At 34.0% G+C, this 25,322-nt stretch overlaps 2 protein-coding genes across 3 annotated transcripts; both read right to left on the reverse strand.

Annotated features, from left to right (window-relative positions):
• Positions 1-292: 292 nt before the first annotated feature.
• On the reverse strand, positions 293-1,576 carry LOC105053733 (aquaporin TIP3-1). Its single transcript, XM_019853678.3, has 3 exons — positions 1,324-1,576; positions 971-1,218; positions 293-845 (listed from the first exon to the last, which is right to left on the reverse strand). The coding sequence occupies exons 1-3, from the start codon at positions 1,436-1,438 to the stop codon at positions 462-464; spliced, it is 747 nt and encodes a 248-aa protein (XP_019709237.1). The 5' UTR covers positions 1,439-1,576; the 3' UTR covers positions 293-461.
• Positions 1,577-2,800: 1,224 nt separating this feature from the next.
• Positions 2,801-5,215, reverse strand: LOC105053734 (probable leucine-rich repeat receptor-like protein kinase At1g68400). Of its 2 annotated transcripts, XM_073245710.1 has the most exons (4): positions 5,087-5,202; positions 4,144-4,947; positions 3,629-4,018; positions 2,801-3,525 (listed from the first exon to the last, which is right to left on the reverse strand). In XM_073245710.1, exons 2-4 carry the CDS (start codon positions 4,715-4,717, stop codon positions 2,939-2,941), a joined length of 1,551 nt encoding a protein of 516 aa, XP_073101811.1. In that variant the 5' UTR covers positions 4,718-4,947; positions 5,087-5,202; the 3' UTR covers positions 2,801-2,938. The 2 variants fall into 2 exon arrangements, with proteins under 2 accessions (XP_073101811.1, XP_010933300.2); XM_010934998.4 differs by having other exon boundaries at positions 4,144-5,215.
• Between the last annotated feature and the right edge of the window lie 20,107 nt (positions 5,216-25,322).

The following is a 25,322-nucleotide window of genomic DNA, read 5'->3' on the forward strand; positions in this document are numbered from 1 at the left end:
GTGCCTTCATCTCACTATAGTTCATTGTTGCTAGGTGATGGCACCTAAAATTTGAATAGTTTAGTTGTGCTTCCTCTTGGCATTTTCCGACATTAAAAGTAGATTTCTGTCCCACCAAGAGAAGCCAAGATTCCATATCAGACTACATGAGCCAAAGAGCCAAATCATGCGCCCAAACCAACACAACTTGCAGCCGATTTGTGCGTGCGCCCCACCATGACCGCACTTGGCATTCAGATTTGCATCTGCTCAATCCCCGTGGCCCGATCCCCAACATGAGATAAATTAGGGATAAAAAAAGTCACGCAATCCACCCTATACAAGAGACAGATTACTGACAATTTCACAGGCACTAGGAGGAGGTTACCGTCCTACAAATCCGTCTACTCAAGACGACCAGACAACTAAAGGAGAAACAAAACAAAGGATCAGAACAACTATTACACATAGGATCAGATTATCTAGTAATCTTCAGAAGCCAAAGGCTGGTGAGCATGGGGAGTCTCCCAGGGGATAACAAGGTACTCATAGATAATCCCCGCAAGTCCACCACCCACAAAAGGCCCAAGCCAGTACACCCAGTGGCGCCCCCACCGCCAGCCGACGAGCGCCGGACCAAAAGCCCGTGCCGGGTTCATAGATGCACCATCGAACGGACCGCCGGCGAGGATGTTTGCTCCGACGACAAATCCTATGGCAAGTGGTGCAATGGTGCCGAGATGGCCTCTCTTCGGGTCGATCGCCGTGGCATAGACGGTGTAGACCAGCCCGAACGTCAGCACGATCTCGAGCAGTACTGCATGCCACTCGCCGATGCCCGACCCCAGCGAGAAGCCTAGCGGCCTCTGCATGGTCCCAAAACAAACCACAAGACGTCATTAATTTCAGCTCCGGCAACAACACGTACTGGATGATACGTAGATAGATGCACATGCACATGCAATTAAGTACGAAGCTAGAAGTCCATTACCATGCCTCCTGTTGTGATCCTTAGTAGGAGTGAGGCTACGATTGCACCGAGGAGCTGAGCCACCCAGTAGCAGACGGCATGGATGAGGGAGATCCGGCCGCCAATAAGGGCACCGAAGGTGACAGCCGGATTGATGTGGCCACCGGAGATGTTGAAGGCGATGGAGACCGCGACGAAAAGGGCCAACGCATGGGCTACGGCAACCATCACAAGGCCGCCAGCGGTGGAGGTGTCCTTGTACAGCTTCTCTGCAACAAAGCACCAAAAATTAGCAGCCATGCATGCGACCGCAACCAGATCTTCGGTGTAAATGGACATGGATGCAGTTTAGTTACAAAATTTGTGCGGTGTACCGAGAGAGAGGACGGAGCCTTCGCCAGCGAATACGAAGATGGCGGTGCCGATGAACTCGGAGAGAGCGGCGCGCATGGTGTCAGGGCCGAAGGCGAATCTAGGGCGAAGCGGCATGGTTGGACAGACTACTATTCCTCTCTTCTTCTACTTGTTCCTCAGCTGCTGCTTCTTCTTCTTGCTCTTCCTCCTTGGTGGTGTTCTATCTACAGCTTGGTATGAGGGCTCAAAAAGGAGAGGGGGGCGGTGGCAAGGGGGGAGGGAGGAGGTTGCAATAGGAAAGGTGGTATAGGCAAGTGCGGACGCGTGGGAGAGTGGGGTTGGGAGGAGCGGCACGTGGAGAAAGGTGTTGAGAGATGGGCAGAGCCACTTGACAGGAGGTTCTCATATTCTTTTTTTCATTTCAAAGCGATCTGTTCAAATTTGCAAGCTAGATGAAGTCATGCATATGAGCATATGTGATGCAAACGACGCCAGCCGGTTACGAATTTAGACAAAAAATTTAATTGGTTTTGGATCTTGGATGCCAGCACGAACCAGACCTATTTGGTTGGTAGCTTTAGGTTAGGGTCCATTTGCGTTGGAATCCCATGACTCGGTGGGAATTTGGTGCTATCGGGGTGTATCAGGTGTGGAAGGGTCTGGCTGGGTTCAGTTTTAGCCCATATCTAAACCTACGGGCAACTCTTTAGGTCTGTATCTAGTCCAAAAGGGTCCAATTCAAGGTGGTTGTTGGCTGGGTAACCATCTACCATTTCTAATACTAGACTAGGGGGGCTAGATTGATTTAAGCTCTGTAATCCCTTGAACGTACCATTGAACTTGCGACACTTGTCCACATCTTAGAGGCATGCAATTAGATATAAACTCAAAATGCAGCTTTTGTCAAAAAGGCTAAAAGCTACGGCATCCCCAAATAAACCAGAAATTACATTTTATATTAACCAACTTGCGGATGCCATATTAGATCTCCTGAAAGCTTAGGTTCATTTGCCTTTAGTGCTTCACAACTTTGTATTAGGCCAATACATCCCCATGATACACGAAACAAAAGGTTGAATGGTACTCCAATTCGATACAACGTAAAAATGTGCAAATTAAACTTCTAAATGAAATATATCGGTGGGCTTTGTTGTGATTTCAGCATCTAGTTTTTTGACAAAAACAGAACATCTGAGCTTTCCCATACTCGGAAACCTAAGAATTTTCCGCGCACTAACTGAAAAGAATTTAAAATTCATCAAAATAAAAGGAAATATCGACAAGATGACCATTCTATTGTACTCGGTAATCTAAGGGAAATACAAAGCCAAATTCTTTTTTTTCTTTGGTAACACAAGGAGCAACTGCTAGACTAGGAAAAAGTCAAGTCAACATATACAAAGAAGACACAGAAAGAACAAAATAAACAAAAGGCCGAAACAAAATATACAGCCAACTTCTTTACTGCAGTCATTTTCTCTGAGTAAATTGAGGACAAGCAGAAAAGATCTCCTTTTATTACGTGAAATTTTGTAGCTGCAATACATCTAATTCTACAATATTGTATACATGCAGACAAAAAGAACACCCAAAAGAATTAAAGAGAAAAACACAATGTTATGTAAGTTCGCATAATCAAATTTTTCCTTCACCGTTTGGTTCTTTGATCTCTTCAATCTTCTTGACCACCTCACTCATTTTGGGGCGTCTCTCTGGCTCCAAGGCTGCACATTCAAGAGCAATCTCCGTGAGCCTCAGCATATCTCCATGCCTATCTTTCTCTGCCACTATCTCCAAATCCAATATATCTGTCGACCAATCATTTCTGATAACCAAACTCACCCACTCCGGCAGATCAACCTCATTGTCACAGGGGACCTGCCCGGTGACCACTTCAAGAAGCATCAGGCCGAAGCAATAGACATCGGTCTTATGGGTCAATTTTCTTCCTTGAGTGAACTCTGGTGACTTTCCAATGGCCAACTTGAGAGACTGGTTTGGCGAAAGGAGCAGGGCTTGAAATCCAAAGTCTGTGAGCTTGGGTTGGTACTTCGGATGGTGGTTGTTATGAAGGATGAGAACATTGGATGATTTCAAGTTAGCATGGGGGACCTTTAGAGAAGGCAGGCATTGGTGGAGATGAGCCAAACCTCTTGCTATCCCCTTGACTATACTTAGGCGCGTTGCCCAGTTCAAGGGCACCCTTCCCTCTCCTCTGTTATCTAACACCAAAAAAATATGACAAGAATGTAAATTTAAATATAGGAAGAAAGCATTACCATACATTAGCCGTGTCCCTTGAATGAATGACATAAAGGATTTTACCATGGAGCAGCTGAAACAGGCTTTCACCGGGGACGTGCTCATATACTATCAGGTTCTCATTCTTGGAATAGTAGAAGGCGATGATCTCCACAAGGTTCTCATGCCTCAGGCTGCCAAGCAATTGCATCTGCTGGACAAATTCCTTCTTGCTCACCCCATTTATGTTCTTGGGCCTCTTCACAACGACAACCACGCCCGATTCCAGAGTCACTTTGTATGTGGTCCCTATCTTCCCCTTCCCCAGCACCTCTGCCGAGGATTTCAGTAAATCGTCGAGGTCGAAGACCTGCCTTTCTTTGTTAAAGAATTCCAATCGTCCAGCTCTCTCTGGCTCTGCAGTACTCTCTGATCCTTTCGAAGCCTTCTCTATGAATTCAATAGACGCTTCTCCTGTAACAGAATTAAATTCTATATGTTACTTGAAGTACGTTGATCAAATCGCCAAAAACAAAAATTCGGGTTCAGATGTGAATATTTTAACAGGTCTATACATAAAAAAAAAAAAAGTCTCGTACCGGAATAATCTCCTTTCCCTTCCGCCTGCTTATAATATCTCTTGTAGTAGCACAAGAAACCGAAGATAGCCATGAAAGAAACCATGGATGCACCTACTGCAATCAAAGCAACACCTCTTGGCCCCAGAACCTTGGTGCTCGATGGGCTCGAACGGCTAGTGGAATGAGTAGGTGCACTTCCTTTACGCTCGGAAGGAGGAACGTTGGTGCCAGGCAAAGCCATTGCGCATGATTTGGCCATTGGTCCTCCACACAATTCCAAGTTATGATCAAAAGAGCTACTTGGCAACCTCTGCAGTGCCAAAGTCCTGGGAATTTGGCCTTCAATGAAGTTGTAGGAGACGTTGAATTCAGTCAATGTCTGCTGATCAAACGGTGGAATCGATCCATTTAGAAGGTTATCTTGGAGCTCTAAACGGGAAAGATTGGGCAGTGCTACAAAATCCAATGGGATTGATCCAGAAAAGCGATTTCTTGAGAATGATACGACTTGGAGACTATCAAGACCTTTGAGACTGGGAAGATAGCCATGAAGGGCATTGTTACTCAGACTGAGGGTGGTGAGATATGCCATATTCTGGAAAGCCGTGGTCAGAAGGGAGCCTGTGAGCTGAATTCCTTCGAGATCAATGCCAACAACATGCGAGTTCGAGCATGTGATCCCGAACCATCGGCTCTGGTCATTGTGGCAAGGAGGACCCGTCCAATTCGAGTGGAGGTTCACTGTCGAGCTCAGCGAATCGCGAAGCTGAATCAGATTATTCCGTTCGTTGTGATAGAGCTCTTCAATGGCAATCTTCGATGCTGCGATTGCAAAAATTTGCGCAAAAACTATCACAAATATGGATATCCTGGTCATGCCCGACCTCATGTCGCACAATCTCCAAATCAACCTGAGAGAGAGAGGTAGCTAGTCAGAGAATGTAGTCAGGGATATTTGTACCTGTCGGGTCTCTTCATCGAAATCGAGATCTTATGTGGTGGATTAGGAAAAGATGAAGGCCTCCATTATTTTCTACTTGGAAGGTTGAAGGTTGGATGGAAACGTTTGCAGCTTTGGTGCAAGGGTATAGACCAAGGAGCTTTTAAATGACTTGCCGAAGTGTGCAAGGCAAGGGATCAAAGATTCAAGAGGTTGGAGACATGGTAGCGGGGGAGTCAAGGAATGATAAATTTATATACTAAGGAAGCGCAGATAGAGGCCAGATTGGCAGAGTTGATTTGTTTTGATGGAATCTCTTTACTCCCTTGCCAACAAAGACGTGAATTGATCTTTATTGCTTGGGCTTTTTGGAAAGCCTTGGCCTTGAGGGTGGTGGTTTGGTCCGGGAGTGCGGGAGCAGTTGCTGCAGCTGAATAAAGTTTTCTCTTTTCCTTTTTTTTCAAAAAAAAAAAAAAAAAAAAAAAGATAACAACGGAATAAAGTTGAGGATCATCTCTGCCGTCTGTAGCCGAAACATTGACGGTTGGATTCTGGATAAGAGATGATGAGGTACTTTGGCTCTCCCTCGAAGCTATTCCTTGATCCACATGTCAGCTTATGAATAGCTGTAAAGTAGTCAACGAGTCATGGGTTAGGCTTTAGAGATGGGGCTCCAAAGGTCCAGGTTTTTTGAGGTTCTAAATTCCGTTGAAACCGGTTGTTCCAATTTTCCTGTGGAACAGGATATGCTGCCCCGATATACACTTAGAATAAAAAATATTTCAAGATATATTGATCAAAATATTAAAATAATAGTGATATGGTTAGAAATGACAAAATCGATCCGATCCAATGAATATGCACTCTATTCAAATCTGATCAAATCTGAAAAATAAAGTTTGACTGGATTTGGATTTGGATAAAACTCGAAAACTGTAGCACGGATATGGATAGAATATAGATAGTGCTCTTTTCTACCTAAATCCGAATCCGAATCCGATCCAAATCTATATCCGAATATATATATTTATAATTCAGTTTTGGTTGATAATATGCATAAAATTATTTTGATTATTTATATGTTCTATGTTGAATTATAATTTTATTTCTATATTTGATTTCTATAAATTTGGACTTATAAATTATATTCTACATTGAATTGATAATTTTATTTTGATCGATAATATGCTTAAAATTATTTTGATTATTTATTTTTTTGGATATGGGATAGGTATGAGACTGATATGGATTGGATATAGAAAAATGGATTATCCATGAGTATCTTCGAATCTATTGGATATGGAGATGGATATCTTTTTTCTTAATCGATTGGATATCGGATAGAATTTGAGTATAAAATATTAAATTTAAATTTAAAAATAGATAATATAATATTTGATTTAAATTTTATCTATTACCATCTTTAGGTATGATTCCGTATGTTATGATGCTTCGAACGATGCCTGCTTCTTTATTTTTTTTGTCTGGAGTTAATATTCTTCTTTTCTTTACTTTCCGCTGAAACTTGGGAGTGGGTTGCGCTCTTAGCAGTCCCTTAAAGCAAACACTAGTCAGGCAGATGAGCGGAGATGGTCTATGATTAGTTGGCCACACGAAACAAAACATCATGATTAGTGTGGAGCCTGGATGGTACACCTACATGAATGACCAATAAACTAACAGTCTCATCATTAATCTCCATCAGCGGAAAAAGAAAGTTACCGGATAATATCAACACCTACTTGATTTAACCACCATCCATCTGGATTATTTAATTTAGGAAAAAACGTGCAACGTGTCATGCAGTTTTCCAGCCTGTTGCCAATCTGACATGGTGCTGACATGGCACTTGAAAAAGGATTGCCACGTTTTCTGACATGCAAAAGGCAGAAGCGGCAATGTTGAAAGTGCTTTACTTAATTAATTTAAAATAAAGTTATTTAAAAAAATAATTTAATTTTTAATTTATTTATCAGATTGATGTAAAAAAGATAAAATATTATTTTGAATGGCATTTTATCATCGCCACATCACCTATTTTTTTCTCTCATTTTTCACATAAATAATACAAAAAAAAATTAAAATCGTCAAATAATATGATATTTTTAAAAACATCATATTATTTGACGATTTTAATTTTTCTCCCAAAAAAATAAAAAATTATAAAAAATAAAAATTATAATTTTAAATTTATAAAAAAATAAAAATTATAATTTTGATAAAAATAAAAATTATCATTTCAAATTAGTATCTCCATTTCAAATTATCTTTTTAAAAAATATCAGAAAAAAATTGGTGTAAAAAAATTAAAAATACTATAAAAAAAGAATTGAAAAAAAATAGAAATTATAATTCTAAATTTTAAAAAAATAAAAATTTAATTTTAATTCAAATAAAAATCATCATTTCAAATTACAATCTTCTTTTTAAATTAATTTTTTTAAAAAAATATCATAAAAAAAGAAAAAAATAAAAATAAAAATTATAATTTTGAATAAATTTTAAAGAATAAAAATTCTAATTTTAATTAAAATAAAAAAGATAATTTTAAATTATTTTTTCCATTTAAAATTAATTTTTAAAAAAATATCTCAAAAAATCTTAAAAAATTAAAAAATAAAAAATATAATAAAAAATGAGAAAAAAATAAAAATTATAATTTTAAATTTAAAAAATAAAAATTTTAATTTTAATTCAAATAAAAAACATCATTTCAAATTACTTTCTTTATTTCAAATTAATTTTTTTAAAAAAATATATCAAAAAAAATAAAAAGTGTCATAAAAAATAAAAAATTTAAAAAAAATAGAAAAAAATAAAAATTATAATTTTAAATTAAAAAAATAAAATTTTTAATTTTAATTCAAATAAAAAACATCATTTCAAATTACTTTCTTTATTTCAAATTAATTTTTTTAAAAAAATATATCAAAAAAATAAAAAGTGTCATAAAAAATAAAAAATTTAAAAAAAATAGAAAAAAATAAAAAATTATAATTTTAAATAAAAAAAATAAAATTTTTAATTTTAATTAAAATAAAAAATATCATTTCAAATTACTTTTCCCATTTCAAATTATTTTTTTTAAAAATATTCCAAACAAAGAAAAAAAATGAGAAAAAATAAAAATTATAATTTTAAATATTAAAAAATAAAAATTAAGTTTTTAATTCAAATAAAAAATATAATTTCAAATTATTTTCCCCATTTAAAATTAGTTTTTTTAAAAAATATCCCAAAAAAATCTTAAAAAAATAAAAAATACCATAAAAAAGAAAAATGAGAAAGAAATGAGAAAATAATAAAAATTATAATTTTAAATTTTAAAAAAATAAAAATTTTAATTTTAATTCAAATAAAAAATATCATTTCAAATTACTTTCTCCATTTTAAATTAATTAATTTTTTTTTATACCGCACCGTACGTAGCTGTTCGTGCCAGTACCAGATTGAGATGTACTAGTGCAGTTCGATTCATCTCATAATTAAATTATCCAATATATTATTATTATTTACGTTATAATTTTTATAGCCCTTTTGGGATAACTTTTTTTCTCCTAATATTCTGAGACACATTAGAATATGTGTATCCATATCCACAAAGCATAATATCCAATCACTTGAAATTAAATAATATAAAATAAAATTAATAATTAATAATATTAAATAGAATAAAAATATCAAGTGTACAAAAAATAGTACAATAAAAGTTTCAAAAATATTGAGTACAAATCTAAAAAAACTAAGTCCCACAAGGACGTCGTGGTGCCCGTGGTCGCTTGGACCTTCTCAGGAAGGTCCTCAACGGCCGCTCTTGCTCCTGCTGTGATGGCTCCTCCCCTATATCAGTGGAGGAGGTCTGTTGGTCATGCTGCTCAGAAATAACTGATGCTGTCGGATCATCTACAGACTGAGCGACCCGCTTAACCCTCTCATCTGGATATATGGATGGGTTTGAAAAGAAAGTATCATACTCATGTGACCAACTGGTACCCGATGATGTCATCTGGAGGATGTAGGAAGAAGAAGACACTGCCATCTGTGGATCAAAAGGCGGTGGCATCTGCATAGCATTTAGTGATGACATCTGCGGAATATGCGGTGATGGCATATGTGGAACATATGGTGACGGTGTATATCTCATATCTGGTGCATCGGCTGCTCCATACCAAGGCGCACAGCTATATGGATCAACACCAATCACCACCAATGTTTCGAAACTTATTCTCTCTATCTCACGCAGTATCCAAATCCATTCATCCTCATCAGTCGTAGATAAAGCACGATGAGCGTCCAACACAAGATTCGACATAGAATCAGTCTACAAAATAAAAATAAAACAGTCAATATACTGTAAAATATAAAATAAAAATATAACACAAACAACATCAACTAATTTTCGTAGTCTTACCAAAAGACAGACAGCAGAACTCTTGCCCTCGTATCCGGGAACTGCATACCAAGGCTATCCAATAACTCACACTGTAATGCTAAAAAATCAAGCCATGTAATCCTCGATATATGAACGGCCTCTCAAAATGGGATCACCATGAACAATATGATCTCGATGTGCATCCCAAATATCGATGTACTTTGCATGTCTGATACGTCAGTCAATACGAGCTCTCTCTCGTCGATCAATACGATGAAGTCTCGGACTGGTATCAAACTACTCTGGGATGCTCTGAATCTGACCAAACTGCCGCAAGACATGATTGAAAAGATGTCACTCTACCACATCAAAATAAATAAGTGGCACCCTAGCAGTCTATATGTCATGTCCAACTGTACACATCTGCGGCAATATAGCCAATATCTCATCTATATATGGCTCCCACAAAAATTGATAGAGTTAAAATAAAAAAATTTAGTAAGCTAAAATTTTAATAGATTATGAATACTATAAAATGATATTTATAAAAAAATTAAATTTATCCGTGTATATGTATCAACTAATGTATCCAACTAGCACCTATAAATCCATACCACTCTCGTCGATACGTGATGAACGTTGAATGCAACATTCCATCTGTTTCATAATCTACTCATGTTAAATAAATTTTATCAGATTTAAAATAGTAAGTTTTAAATAAAAAAAATAATATTTTTATACCTATATCCCAATGGTCCGTCTAGTCTGAATGGAACATCAGGATCATGCTGCTCTGATGGCATCTCGAGCAACTATCATCGTAATGGACTGATAGTCAGCATATGCTCCTATACCCAAATCTGCAAATTTTAAAAAAATCATACATGATATACCCAATGTGAACTATAATTGAATATTAAAAATAAAAATTTTTAGTTTACATACCTGTAATAATACAAGATAACCACAAATCTCGCTCTGATCAGCATAAGAACCCCGACACATAGCTCTGTACAGGCAAGCTAGTACTACATTGCCCTAATTGAGTCTACAAGCGAAGTCTAAATCCTCTAATAATGAAAAAAATATCAACTTCATCTTATTCGATGAAGTATCGAATAACAGGACACCACCTAACAACTGCATCACCTGATCCCTAACATACTGTTGTACCATCTCCTCTAGTACATCATCTGCAATATGAAAATATCGATAATGATCATCCAAACACTCAATCCTGAGTCGTGAATGATCGAAAAAGTGGACGTCAGGCTCAAACCCTAGCAATCACAAGCACAAAGCCTGCCACTCCGGAATGGTAAGCATGGGATCAACTCCGATAACTGGATCGCCATCAACTGGTAGTCCAGTAAGGATGCTGGCATCCTGTAAAGTGATAGTCGCCTCACCAAATGGAAGATGAAATGTGTGTCTCTGGATGCCATCTCTCAAGCAAAGTAGTAATAAGACCAACATCCATCTATATACGATCAATCCGATATACTCCATAAAATCCAAGATATCGTAAATAATCCAGCACTCTATATGAGATGTCCTCTGTCCTCCAGAAGCCAGCATCGGATCGTCGTAGATGAAGGTGTCTGGGCTCCTGCAATAAAATATAATAATTAGATAATATATATAAATTTAAAAAAAATTAAATAGTAAATAGGATTGGAATGCTTATGCCACCATCTAAAATAGTCTGTGATCGATGGTGCTCCTGCAATGTAAGAATACTCCTGTCTCGAGGATCGAGATACCACGGATCGTAAGCCATAATACGCTAATGAATCTAAAATAATGATATTATCATAAGTGTATTAAAAAATAAGAAATATGATAGTCATTCATTTTATGAGAAATATATTTTAAACACAATATTGTCATATAATACAACTTAAACATAAAATTCAGTTCATCTCTGGATATTAAACACGTATATTCAAATACAATCTCACAGAAATACATAAAATAATAATGAAAATACATCTTCGGAGCCTTTAATTTCTTCCAAATGCTTGAAGTTGAAGTGTGTTGAAGTATCCTAGGATAGCGGCGGTGGTCATGACCCTGTTCCTTACAAATGCCACAGTGGTTCTTACTTCTTATTTGCCTATCATTCATCTCATTTCGTAGTCTTGTTGACTTTGGTCTATCTTTCTGCTTGGGTCTCAAACGATGATGATCAGGAATATATTTGAACATACATGTATGCATTTAATAATCTTCATGTGGTAATGGATTAAAGTCACCGCTCCAAGCATTCATATATGCTGTAATTATATATGCATCATCCACAAAACCACTAAAATGTACAGCAATTTCTTAACACAGCTAAAACGTATGAACATGGATATTTGTACATACTCCACTTTCCACAAGAATATTTTTTTCAGCTAAAGTAATAGTATGAAAATTTTCTCCACCTCATAACACTGCGCTTGCTTCCCAAACTGTCCAAACTGGACAATCAATTGACCAATGCATATATTTTACGATACCCATACAAAATATATAATCAAATATATATTTTATATGGATATCGTAGAATATCCTACATTGGTCAGCTGACAGGTCTACATTTTCATGAAATACAATATATTTTAAAATTTTTAAATTAGGATCGAATCGAATTTTAAAATAAATCTGAATCTAATGAGATAAAAATAAAAAATAAAAAATAATGAGATAAAAATAAAAAATAAAAAGATCGAAATAGAAGGGTGCCGTAGGGCCGCATGGGCCCGCCACTGGAGGGCCACCGCGGGGCCGCCGTCGGGGGCCCACTGCCAGGGGGCTGTCACCGGGCTGCACAGGCCCGCCACCAGAGGGCCGTCGTCGGGGCCCGTCATCGGGGGCTACCGTCGAGGGGCCGCCACTGGGGCCCGTCGCGGCCCGTCGCCGAGGCCCACCGTCGGGGGGATACCGTCGGGGCCCCCACCGTCGCCTGTCGTTGGGGCCCACCGTGGCCCGTCGCGGCCCATCGTCGGGGTGCTGCCAGGGGGGCCGCTGTGGGGCCGCCTCCGGGGCCCGCCAAGGGGGGTCACTGTTGGGGTCGCTGCCAGGGCCGCTGTCGGGGATCCACCGTGGGGCTCGCCGCCGCCTGCCATCTATCGCCGGCGGGCCAAGGAAAAAGAGGGAGAGAGAGAGGAAGAGGAAGAGAAGAGGGAGAGAGAGAGGAAAAGGAAGAAGAGAGGGGGCCGGTCAAGGGAAGGGGAGGAGCGGGGTGGCCGTCGACGGCTCACCGACGGACCAACCGGGGGGGCGTGCGGGCCCGCTGCCAGCCGTCTATTGCCAGCGGGCCAAGGAAAAAGAGGGAGAGAGAGAGAGGAAGAGGGAGAGAAGAAGGAGAGAGAGAGAGAGAAAGAAAAAAAAGAGAGGGGGCCGGCCAAGGGAAGGGGATGGGCGGGACGGCCGCCGGCGGACCAACCAACGGGGGCGCGCAGGCCCGCCATCGGCCGTCTGTCGCCGGCAGGCCAAGGAAAAAGAGGGAGAGAGAGAGAGAGAGGAAGAGGGAGAGAAGAGGGAGAGAGAGAGGAAGAGGAAAAAGAGAGGGGGCCGGCCATGGGAAGGGGAGGGGCGACCGCCGGTGGCCCATCGGCGGACCAACCGACGGGGGCGCGCGGGCTCGCCGCCGGCCGTCTGTCACCGACGGGCCAAGAAAAAAGAGGGGGAGAGAGAGAGGAAGAGGGAGAGAGAGAGGATGAGGAAAGAGAAAGGAGGGAGCTCACCGCCATTGGGAGCTCGCCGTCGTGCTGCCGGAGAGGAAAAAATGCCGGAGAAGAAGGAGAAGAGGAAGAGAGGGATTTTTTTTTTGGGTTTTATGGTTGAAAAATGTCAAAAAGAATGGCATTTTCAAAAACGCCATTCTCTTTGGTATTTTCTTTCATTTTTTTTTTATGGTATTTTTAATTTTTTTAATTTTCATTAGTTATTTTTATGTGATTTTTTAATAAAAAAATTAATTTAAAATGAGGATAGTAATTTGAAATGATAATTTTTTATTTAAATTAAAGTTAATTTTTTTTAAATTTATAATTATAATTTTTATTTTTTTACCATTTTTTCCCTTTTATTCACATGTTTTATGGCATTTTTTTATTTTTTGGAATTCAAATTAAAATTTTTATAATTTAAAATTTTAATTTTAATTTTCTCCCATTTTTACCCATTTTGGCATTTTTTTAGGTATTTTTTTCTTTATTTGGAATATTTTTAAAAAATTAAATTTAAATTAATTTAGTAATTTGAAATGATGTTTTTTATTTGAATTATAATTACAATTTTTATTTTTTTAAATTTAGAATTATAATTTTTATTTTTTAATTAGAATTACAATTTCTATTTTTTTCAATTCAATTCTTTTCTCTTTTTTCTTTTTTATGGTATTTTTTATTTTTTTTACACCAATTTTTTTCTTTTTTTCAGATATTTTTTTAAAAAATAATTTGAAATGGGGAAAGTAATTTGAAATGATATTTTTTATTTGAATTAAAGTTACAATTTTTATTTTTTTTATAATTTTAATTTATAATTTTAATTTCTTTTTACATTTTTCCCTTTTTTTCACTTTTTATGGCATTTTTTATTTCTTTTATCTTTTTTGAATTCAAATTCAAATTTTAATTTTTTTATAATTTTAAATTTTATTTTTATTTTTTTTCTATTTTTACCATTTTTTGGCTTTTATAAAATTTTTTTAGGTATTTTTTTCATTTGTTTGGAATATTTTTTTAATAAATTAATTTGAAATGGGAAAAATAATTTGAAATGATGTTTTTCATTTTAATTAAAATTAAAAATTATATTTATTTTAAATTTAAAATTATAATTTTTATTTTTCTCCCATTTTTTTAAATTTTTGGCTTTTTTATGGTACTTTTTAATTTTTTAATTTTTTATTTTTTTGGACATCTTTTTTTTTAAAATTAATTTGAAATGGGGAAAGTAATTTGAAATGATGTTTTTTATTTGAATTAAAATTAAAATTTTTATTTTTTTAAATTCAAAATTATAATTTTTATTTTTTTCTCATTTTTTTCTTATTTTTTTTTTATAGTATTTTTTGTTTTTTAAATTTTTTAAGATTTTTTTTGAAATATTTTTTTAAAAAAATTAATTTTAAATGGAGAAAATAATTTAAAATTATCTTTTTATTTGAATTAAAATTAGAATTTTTATTGTTTAAAATGCTTTCAAAATTATAATTTTTATTTTTTCTCATTTTTTTCTTCTTTTATGATATTTTTTTAAAAAAATTAATTTGAAAATGAGATTGTAATTTGAAATGATGATTTTTATTTGAATTAAAATTAAAATTATTATTTTTTTAAAATTTAGAATTATAATTTCTATTTCTTTTCAATTCTTTTTTATGGTATTTTTAATTTTTTTTACATCAATTTTTTTCAGATATTTTTTTAAAAAGATAATTTTAAATGGGGATACTAATTTGAAATGATAATTTTTATCTTTATCAAAATTATAATTTTTATTTTTTTATAAATTTAAAATTATCATTTTTATTTTTTTTATTTTTTTTTATGGAGAAAAAATTAAAATTGCCAAATAATATGGTATTTTTTAAAATATCATTTGGAATGGTATGCCATTTCAAATGGTGTTTTAAAAAATACCATTTGAATTGATGATTTTTTTTTCCATCATCTACATCGAAAATAAGAAAAAAAGTGGGTGATGTGGTGATGATAAATGCCATTCAAAATAATGTTTTATCCTGTTTGCATCAATCTGGTAAATAAGTTAAAAATTTAATTATTTTTGTAAATATTTTTTTTTAATTAATTAGATAAAGCACTCCAATGTTGACCCGGTCCATTTACTTGATCTGACCAAATGGATTAGTGGGTTGAGTACGGATTAGCCAATACTAAATTCATATCAAAATCCTTCGACCCGTCGGGTCATAGGGTGTATACATATACATATATACATACATACATGTTTCTTTTTCTTATTCTCTATTTGACCGTTTACCATGCTATTATGTATTACTTCTTGTTTTATTATTTATGTTATTTAAAATTAAATTAAAAGCAACATGATTAGGGTATGTTATTGACTTATTTAGTATAAGATGCATGTTTGATTTCTAAGATAAATATTTGTCATGAGGTAAATTTAGATATGGTTCATAATGTATTATAGATTGTATAATTATCGTTTGAAATTATTTAGTCATACAACCGCATACAAAAGATTGATGTCTAAATCCTACCAATCCAAATCAACGATAAAGACTTCATATTGGGGATCCACATAATTGTGATCTACATCACAAAACATATTCTGAAACTAAAAAACATATCTTTTGAAGGTCATTTGCTTCTAGCAGTCCAAAAATATTTTGTTTTAATGGCTTGATATGGCATTTTGTACTATCTATAGCTTAGAAGCATTCAAATCTATTGAATTTTTGTGCATGTTTTATGATATGTAGTGTTGATTTTTAATTTACATATCCTAAAATATCACCATGTTAACCCCATTATAACAGTTGATGATTGCATCAATTTGATGTATAGGTAAGAGGTTTCTAAAAGAGATGGTTTTTGATTTCATGATAGTGTTTATGATCTAGAATAGCTAAAGACAAGTTTCATAGAGCACATTAAGAAATGAAATGACCTAATGTATAGGACTTTCTAAGGGAAAGCATATTGCATACAGAAACAGGCTGGATCTACAGTATTGCTCTTTAGCAAATATCTTTATCTTTTGAAAATCAAACATCCTTGTGTAACCCTCTTTGAGAGCATAGGCTTTTGGATTATGACAAGACTTGGTGCCACCAGAACTAGGATAAAAAAGTAGTAGCATACATCAGTGTAGTGCACAAGCAGCCTAGAACATCTAGGGGCGTCACAAACTTGTTACTATCTTAAACTTTTGTGACCTAAGTAGCCATAGTCTCTCTCAAAAGCTAGCCATGAAGAGATGCCTATGTATAGCTAGTTAGCGGACTGATATCTCCTTTCTTAATAAAATTAATCAGACAAATTACTCTACCAACAAAGAACAAATATATACCTTCAAAAAAAGGATAAAAAATAAATAACATCCTACATTTTTTTCGATTTGCAAATATCCCTCTGTTTCTTCAATAGCTGTAATATCGATCCCACATTTCTAACTTAATATAATATCTGGCACCGACCTCCCAATTTAGGGCAGAGCTTATCGCTAGTGCCTATGTGGTGAGTTATTTGGAGTTAGATGGCTAATGTGAATTTATTAGATTATTTTAAAATGAGATGAAATTTGATATCGACTCAAAAGAGTCCAATGATCAAAATATCCAAACCTCAATCTTAACCCTATTCTATCCCCTAGCCCTTCTTCTTAAAATGGCCATACAACCACCACCAGTGACCTCCTGGCCATGGCCTCTACTAGCGGCATACCCCCAACAATCATCGCCCCTGTCCTCCTCTCCCTTCATCTTCCTTTCCTTTTCTCTCTCTCTTTCCTCCTCCCTCTCCCTTCTCCTCCTCTCCCTTTCTTTCCAAAGCTTGGACCCATGACCCTCTCTATTATCCCTTTCCCTCCATCCCCCGCTGACTCTCTCCCCCTCCTTCGGCACTTAACCTTTTGATAGGAATTTCCTAAATAAACCCATAAAAAGGAAAATAATCTTGAAATCTAATTAGATAGATATCTATATTGTCTAATTTTTCATCCTCCTTGTTATGCACATTGAAACTACTCAAGTTATATCCAACTTATGCCTTGATTTCCTAGATATTTATATAGGTAGTTAAACAACATTCTTATATATTAACTTATATATTGGATTGGCTATAAAAATGACCTTTCCATTTGATAATTTGCTATTTTTTAACAAGCAAGATGTCGTTGCAAGTCTGGAGATAGCCCTCTAATAATCAATTTTGTTGGAAAGGTATCAATTCGAAATTATCCATTTGAGTTCTATCTTCTTAATTTTCTATGTTCTATACCTCAATGAGCATAAAAGCAATATCATATTTTCTAGACTCATATATAGGCAAAATTGTTGTTTCTTTTTTATCATCCATGTTATTGAAGAGATAGTTCATGGGCATCTAAATTTTATATTTGCTTCAGGACAAAAATACAAGGATAGATTGGGTACTAAATATTTGTGTCAATAGTTTCCAGCATGAGCATCCATGAAGTTAACTATGGCCGATACAATGATCAGTTCTTTTATATTTTGCTAGACAAAAATGCAAATGGTGGAAGAAGAAGCCAACTTGTCCCAAGCTTTTGATTAGTAAAAAATTATTCTTTTCTAAGTCAACTATAAGCATATTAGAAGAGTTTCAAAGTTCTCGATCTTCAATTGCAATGCATTTCTTTCTTGTTGGATATCAAAAGGTGCATTCTCTTTTCGGAAGGATAGGTGCCGGTGGGGAAGGGGGAGAGAGTGTGAGTGAGTGGAGGATGGAGAGAAGGAGATAGTAGAGGGGATCATGGGCTCAAGTTCTAGAAAGAGAGAGAGAAGAGGAGAAGAAAGAGGGATGGGGGCAGCGGCGATGCAGGACGAGGGTCACTAGAGGGGTTTGTATGGCCATCTTAAGGAGGAGGGAGAAGGGCATGGGGTTAGGATTAGGATTTGGATAGTTTGGTCATTGAAAATTTTTGAGTCCCTGTCAGACTCCATCTCATTTTAAAAGAATCCAACAAATCCACTATTGACCAAAGGAATAATTTTGATGAATATAAAATATTTGAATATATGATGAAATTAATAATTTGTTAAAGTGTGTTAAGAAGATTTTCAGGAGGCCAATTTAATCCAAGAATGTCAAAAAATACAAGTTCAAGAAGCTACATTATGAGAAAAATAAAATTGAAAGTCAAGAGTTGACCCCGAGTTTGGATGAGACGACTCCAATATGCAAAATTTTAAATGGCATTAAGCTACAAGTTAACCCCAAGTTATTACGAGTCGACCCTAAATGGTCTTAGGTCTAAAGATAGAGAGCACTATTTTTTAGCTTGTTTTCAAGCCAACTCTCTCAGATCAAGAGCCAACTTGAGCAAATTTGGAGTCCATCCCAAGTTCAGTTAAGTCAACCCCGAATGGACTTAGGCAAAATACAGAGAGATACCTAAATCAATCTGTTCTCATGTTGATCCCATGTTGGTTGGAGTCAACCTTAAGTCAACTTCGAGTTCACCCCAAATTTCTATGAGTTGACTCTGCTGTGCCTGATAGCTCTAATGGCTAGTTCTATAGAAACTAGTCTCCCAATAGTCAAAAACTAATTTTTAAACCTTTCAAGAGCTTTGAATGCATGCCAAGCATATTGAAAAAAGCAAAGAAGAAGGAAAACAAAGTGAAAACTCAAGGAACACCAAAGTCATTTAAAAGAGTGCATTCTAACTACCACATTCTTAAGATTTCAAAGGGTTCAAAGAAGAAAAGAATAGCATTATTTCCAAGTCTCTTCAACGACATCTACCTGAGCTTCAATGATTTTTTTATTGACACTTTAGAAGCTTTTGTTTGATTATTTCCTATTATAACAAGTTTTAATTGAGACTGAAACTTAAGAAAAAGACAATCTAAGCCTTGAATTAAAAAATGATATTGATTGTATGAGTCTAAGAGTGGCTTAAGAGCGTATTTAATTGTGAGCATGAGCAAAACAATTGAGCTATATTCTTGGAGGGATAATAGTAGAATTTCCAAAACAAGTATCTAAGGGAGTATACATAGGTGCTAAGTTTAGCACTGAACCATGTGCACTATAAAATCTTATGTTTGTGTGTGTGTGATTGTTGTTGTCTACTTATTTTCTTTAGTTTTTGCAAACCACATAATTACTCATTGGTTCCATTGCACTAATACTTAGCTAAGCATTAGTTGTGTACATATTTATATTTATTTAAAAAAAAATCTAATTCAGCCCTCCTTGGGTTGTCTATCTAGGCAATATCCGTATCAGCCATCTAATTCAAAATAACTTGTCACATAGGGACTGACGATAAGTTCTACCAAAAATCGAGATATCGATAAGGGCATTGTAATAAATTAAAAAATATAGGATTGACATTACGACAACTACAGATATAGGTGGATATTTGCAAATCAAGATAAAATATAGGATATTATTTAAGTTTTATACAAAAAAAAAACTAGTAGCAAAACCTACAAAAAAAAAAGTGTTAGAATACCCATCCTTAAAGATATGCAATTTATTTACTAGCCTTAGTTTCTAATCCATTGCAAAATTTACATTTCTAAACTATTAGGGCATTAATCATACCATTCAAAAAGATTCTAAAATAGCAATTAAATCTATACAATATATTAAAGGAGAGTCCAGAGATCTCTCAACATGCCAAGTGTCAAGCATATGCTTTTTTTCCAAAACTGCTCCACCCTAATGCTGGGATTCTAGAATTCTCAAGCATATGGAAAAAAAAAACTTTTGTGCCACTTCATTCACATTCCTCCCCCCATACTTTCGTATGCCATTGTTTCCTCCTTCAATTTATTCTCTACCCCTCCTCTCTCTGCATGTTAGACTAGATGTGGCTGACATTGCCTTGAGCCCATCAGCATGGTGAGCAATAGGCGAGGAATGATATTTCTCCCTTTTTTTCTTTTTTTTTTTTGATGAGGCTACTATTTCTCCTCTTTGTCCCCCTTGCTGCTTCTCGGTGTCACCCTGCTCTCCCCCTCCCCCCTACAAAAAAAAATTGTGGGTAGCTGAACACCACCACCACCAAGGAGGGGATGAGGTGGCGATGGTGAAAGAAGAGAGAGGAGAGGGAGGGGGTGAGGGGGCCATGGAATCTAAGCTAGTGGGGGGAGTATATTTATATTAAAAAGATAGATAAAATATAAAAAAAAATCTATATTTTATCTCAATTTGTAAATATCTCCTGTACCTCCAATTATTATAATGTCAACTCTATATTTGTTAAATTATTGCAATGTATCCCACCAACCATCCAATTTGTGTCCGAGCTCACCTCCAATGCCTATGTAACAAGTTAATAAGGGTATTGTTCATATCAAGTTAAGAGCCATAAAGAAGCTAACATGGATGGACTTCAGGCAAAAAAATACCCATCTGCATATGAGCACACATGCTCATCTCTATCAATAGCTGTACCTTTTGTTCTCTCCTAATTTTGATCCATTTTTATCAATCTCTTGCCCTTAAATTTCTCTTAAAATATCTATTGCTTTGGATGTGATTTGCTGCACAAGTTGCTTTGGATGACTATGAAGAGAAACTACTCAAATCTCAATAGTAACTTGATTTAAGGAACATCCGATTCGGTTAAGGTATGCTTCCTTTTCTAATTTTACTATTCTAGTGATACATCATCCAATAATCCAATGATATCTTCAAGTTATGCTTCCTTTTTAATATTTATTTGTCGAATATCAATCCTATTTCAACTATTTTTGCTTTGTTAATTTGTTTTGCAATTCTTTCAAATTAGGGTTTTTAAATTAGATTTTTTTGTCCACAACCTTCTATTACATTTAAGAGCTACATATGCATATTTGTTTTTGATTCTTTTGCGTGTCTTTGATTGTTACTGCATGTGATTTTGCATTAAAAGAGTTGTAGATGATCAATATAATGGGTAATATTGAGTTAATTAGTGCTTTGCTCGCAATTGTTTATCCCATTATTTTCACTTATAGCACTATGGTCCCATGTTCTTGCACACTAGACAATTATGTTCTTCATTGCATTATGTCCTGTGCTCTATCATTCTTCATGTGATATATTTATGTGCATTTTTTATCATCAATATGGATACGTCAGATCCTAATGCAGTCTCTTTTTGAGTGCATAATGGAGGAAAATTTCTTAAGAGGTCTCAAGAGGTACATTAACGAAAAGATAGAATTTTCCTATGAATTTGATAGAGACTATGTTTTATATTTGGAGATTGAGGATATTGTAGAAAAATTTGGTTATGTAAAGGAGGATCAACTATTTTACTTGTCGCCACATAGGTCAACTCAAATTGATGTTGGGCCTATTAGGAATGATAAGCACTATAAGAAAATGGGGCATTAGTGATGAAAAAATTCTATTACAATTGTAATAAATTCATGATGGATCTATGATGGAAAAATAAAATAATTTTTTTAAACTTTTAGTGATAAATTTATGATAAAAATATCTGTTACAAAATGATCCATCACAAATTCATTACAAATTTGTGATGGATTTGTGATGAAAAAAGATATAGATTTTCAAAAACTTTCAGTGATGGATTTTTGATGGATATATTCATCACAAAAAAATCATCATAAATCCATCATAAATTTATAATAAATTTATAATAAAAAAAGATATAAATTTTTTATTGCTTTTAGTGATAGATTATTGATGGATATATCCAACACAAAAAATTTATCATAAATTCATCATGAATTTATGATAGAAAAATATAGATTTTTGATTGCTTTCAGTAATAGATTTATGATGGATATACCTGATATAAAAAATTGATCATAAATTTATAATAAAAAAAGATATAAATTTTTGATTACTTTCAGTAAAAGATTTTTGATGGATATGTCCGAAACAAAAAATCCTTTACAAATCTGTAATGAATTTATGACTAAAAAGAAATATAAATTTTTTATTGCTTTTAATGATAGATTGATGAAGGATACATCCATCATAAAAATCTATCATAAATTTTTGATGAATTTATAATGAAAAAAGATATAGATTTTTTTAAAACTTTTGATGACGAATTTGTGATAAAAAAGTAAATCACAATTCTATCCCTCTCTTCAAGACTAAAGGCCTATTTGGATATCTAGGATTTTTAAACTTAGGATAAAAATCATGATAGAATATAAGATTTGATCCTATAGGATTATGTCACATATTTTTTTTGTAAAAAAAAAGCTTTACATAAATAATCATATCCTATGTTTGGATGATAAATTAGGATTTTCTTTCCCTCTCTTCTTTCTCTTTTTCCTTCTCTATCTATCCCTTGTTTTATCAAAATAATAAACTTATCATTATCAAAATATCATATGAATCATTAAAATTATAAAATAATTTGCATCAAGAAAAGTTGATATATCTTTATGTATTTTTGAAATTTAAAATTAAAACTCATTCCAATTTAGAATGGACTTGAAATTTATCCTTATAAATTTAGAATTTATCCCTTAGATACTCACTACTCAAATTTAATTATATATATATATATATTATTAATTTTTATAAAATTTTTGACCATGGATCTGACTCGATTCAACCTGATCCAACTCAAGTTAACCCAACCTCTCTTATCAAGTCGATCCAAAATGAGTAATGGATGGGTATCGATATGAAATTTTTAATTTATTACAAAATAGATATGGATATTGGCTGACTTGACCCATACTTAATGCTATTCCTAACTAGCTCATTGAGTAGTACTCTATAAGATTTGAAAAGAGTTTGAAATTTAAAATTAAAATCTATTTAGATTTAAGATTTCTCCATCAGATACCTCCTATCGAAAGTTAATTTTATATATTTATATGTATAATAAATTTATTAAATATATATATATATATATCTAAAAATATATATAATAAATTTTATTAGATTTTAATAAATTTTTATAATTTATTAAAATTTTATAATAAATAAATATATAATTAATTAATTTTTATAAAAATATATAAATAATAGGATGGTATGAGAATTTGAACTCCAAATTGTTGGCTAGCCTAATTACTATGTTAACCAATAAGACACAATTATTTATACTTAAATCATATTAAAATTATAAAATAATTTATATGAAGAAAAGTTAGTATATCTTTGTGTATTTTTTAGAATTTAAAATTAAAACTCGTTTCGATTTGGAGTGGATTTAAAATTTATCTTTATGAATTTGAAATTTGCCCCTCAGGAACTCACTACTCGAATCTAATTTTATATACATATTAATTAATTATTAATTTTTTTAAAAATTTTGATCATGGATCTAACTTGATTCAACCTGATCTGATTTGATCCCTCTTATCAAGTTGACCCAATTCGATCTAATCCGATCTGATTCAAGACGGATACTGGATGGGTATGGATATAAAATTTTTAGTTAATTATAGGATAGATATGGAGATTGACTGATCTGATCCATACTCAATGCTATCCCTAACTCATTTAGCAATACCCTATAAGATTTGAAAAGAGTTTGAAATTTAAAATTAATTTTTTTTAGATTTGAGATTTAACCATCTGATACCTTCTATTGAAACTTAATTTTATATATTTATATATATAATAAATTTATTAAAAGTATATATCCAAAAATTATATACAATAAATTTTCATTAAATTTGTAATAAATTTTTATAAGTTATTAAATTTTCATAATTTATCAAATGTTTATAATAAATAAATATATAATAGGATGGTATAAGGATTTGTACCCCAAATTATTGGATGGCCTAATAGCTAACATAACCAATAAGACATTATTATCTATACTTAAGTCATATTAAAATTAAAACTTGTTTTGATTTGGGATAGATTTGAAATCTATGCCTATGAATTTAGAATTTGCCTCTCAAGTACTCACTATTCAAAATTGATTATATATATATATATTATTAATTTTTATAAAAATTTTGACTGTAGATCTGACTTGATTCAACCCGATTTGAATCGATTTGACCCAACCTTTCTTATCGAGTCAATCCGATTCGATCTGATCCAATCCGAAATGGATACTAGATAGATATGGATATAAAATTTTTAATTAATTATAAGATAGATATGGATATTGGCCAACCTGACCTATACTCAATGCTATCCTTGACTTGTTTGGCAATATCTTATAAGATTTGGAAAGAATTTAAAATTTAAAATTAAAATTTGTTTGAATTCGGGATTTATCCATTGGATAACTCCTATCGAAACTTAATTTTATATATTTATATATATAATAAATTAATTAAAAATATATATCTAGAAATATATATACTAAACTTTCATTAAATTTTTAATAAATTTTTCTAATTTATTAAATTTCTATAATAAATAAAATATATATAATCAATTTTATAAAATATATAAATAATAGAATGGTATGAAGATTTGAACCTCAATTGGATGGCCTACTCACGACCTTAACCAAAAATATAATTATCAATATATAAGTTAAATACTAATATATCTATTTAAACTCTTATATATACGCATCCTAAAGCTCTAACCATCATCTAAGCTTTCTCTATTCCAGCTGCTCTAAGCCTCCCACCCGATTGAGACCCTATTTTGGCCGCTCCAAGCCTCCCACCCAATTAAGACCCTGAGGATGGAAAAAATAGAGGAAAATTGGGGGAATACATAGGAAAAATCAATGAGAATGAAGGAAAGATGGAAGAAATCGAAAGATAAGATGTTCTTCCCACATGGATTGATCATTTTCTTTCCTTCTCTCCTCATTTTCTTTTCATTTCATTCTTTTTAAAAGTGAGTTGTGGTGAAGAAGAGCACCTAAGGGAGATCAGAGGGCAGGGGCAAGGCCATTAGTGAGGGGTTGGGGGGGGGAGGGAGAGGAGGAGGCAGAAGAGGGGGAGGGGGAAGAGGTGGAAGAGGGTGAGGAAGGAGAGGAGCTAGAGGCGAAAGAGAGGGAGGAGGCTGAAGAGGGGGAGGGGGAGGGTGGTGACATGGGAGGGGGATCTTTTGGAATCTGAAATAGAAAGTTAAGAGCAATGAAAAAAATTCATGTTGACTTTTTTTGTTTTTACCATTTATTCATTTTTCCATTTATTTTGATCTTAGAACTTATCATGCATTTTATATTTACTATTGCAACTGATGCCAAGAGGGGTTTCTTCTGTAATTTTGATATGACACATTATGTTTAGAGTCC

Source organism: Elaeis guineensis, chromosome 11 (genome assembly GCF_000442705.2).
Source record: "Elaeis guineensis isolate ETL-2024a chromosome 11, EG11, whole genome shotgun sequence".
NCBI classification, from domain to species: Eukaryota; Viridiplantae; Streptophyta; class Magnoliopsida; order Arecales; family Arecaceae; genus Elaeis; species Elaeis guineensis.

Bases quoted from the DNA above. Each gene is read 5' to 3' on its own strand.
- LOC105053733 (XM_019853678.3), bottom strand. From the start codon at position 1,438: ATGCCGCTTCGCCCTAGATTCGCCTTCGGCCCTGACACCATGCGCGCC. The intron at 1,219-1,323 runs GTACACCGCACA...GCTTTGTTGCAG, and splicing joins AGGCTCCGTCCTCTCTCTCG to AGAAGCTGTACAAGGACACC. The intron at 846-970 runs GTAATGGACTTC...GGGACCATGCAG, and splicing joins GGATCACAACAGGAGGCATG to AGGCCGCTAGGCTTCTCGCT.
- LOC105053734 (XM_010934998.4), bottom strand. From the start codon at position 5,014: ATGAGGTCGGGCATGACCAGGATATCCATATTTGTGATAGTTTTTGCG. The intron at 4,019-4,143 runs GTACGAGACTTT...ATTCTGTTACAG, and splicing joins AGGGAAAGGAGATTATTCCG to GAGAAGCGTCTATTGAATTC. The intron at 3,526-3,628 runs GTAAAATCCTTT...TTTTGGTGTTAG, and splicing joins CCTGTTTCAGCTGCTCCATG to ATAACAGAGGAGAGGGAAGG.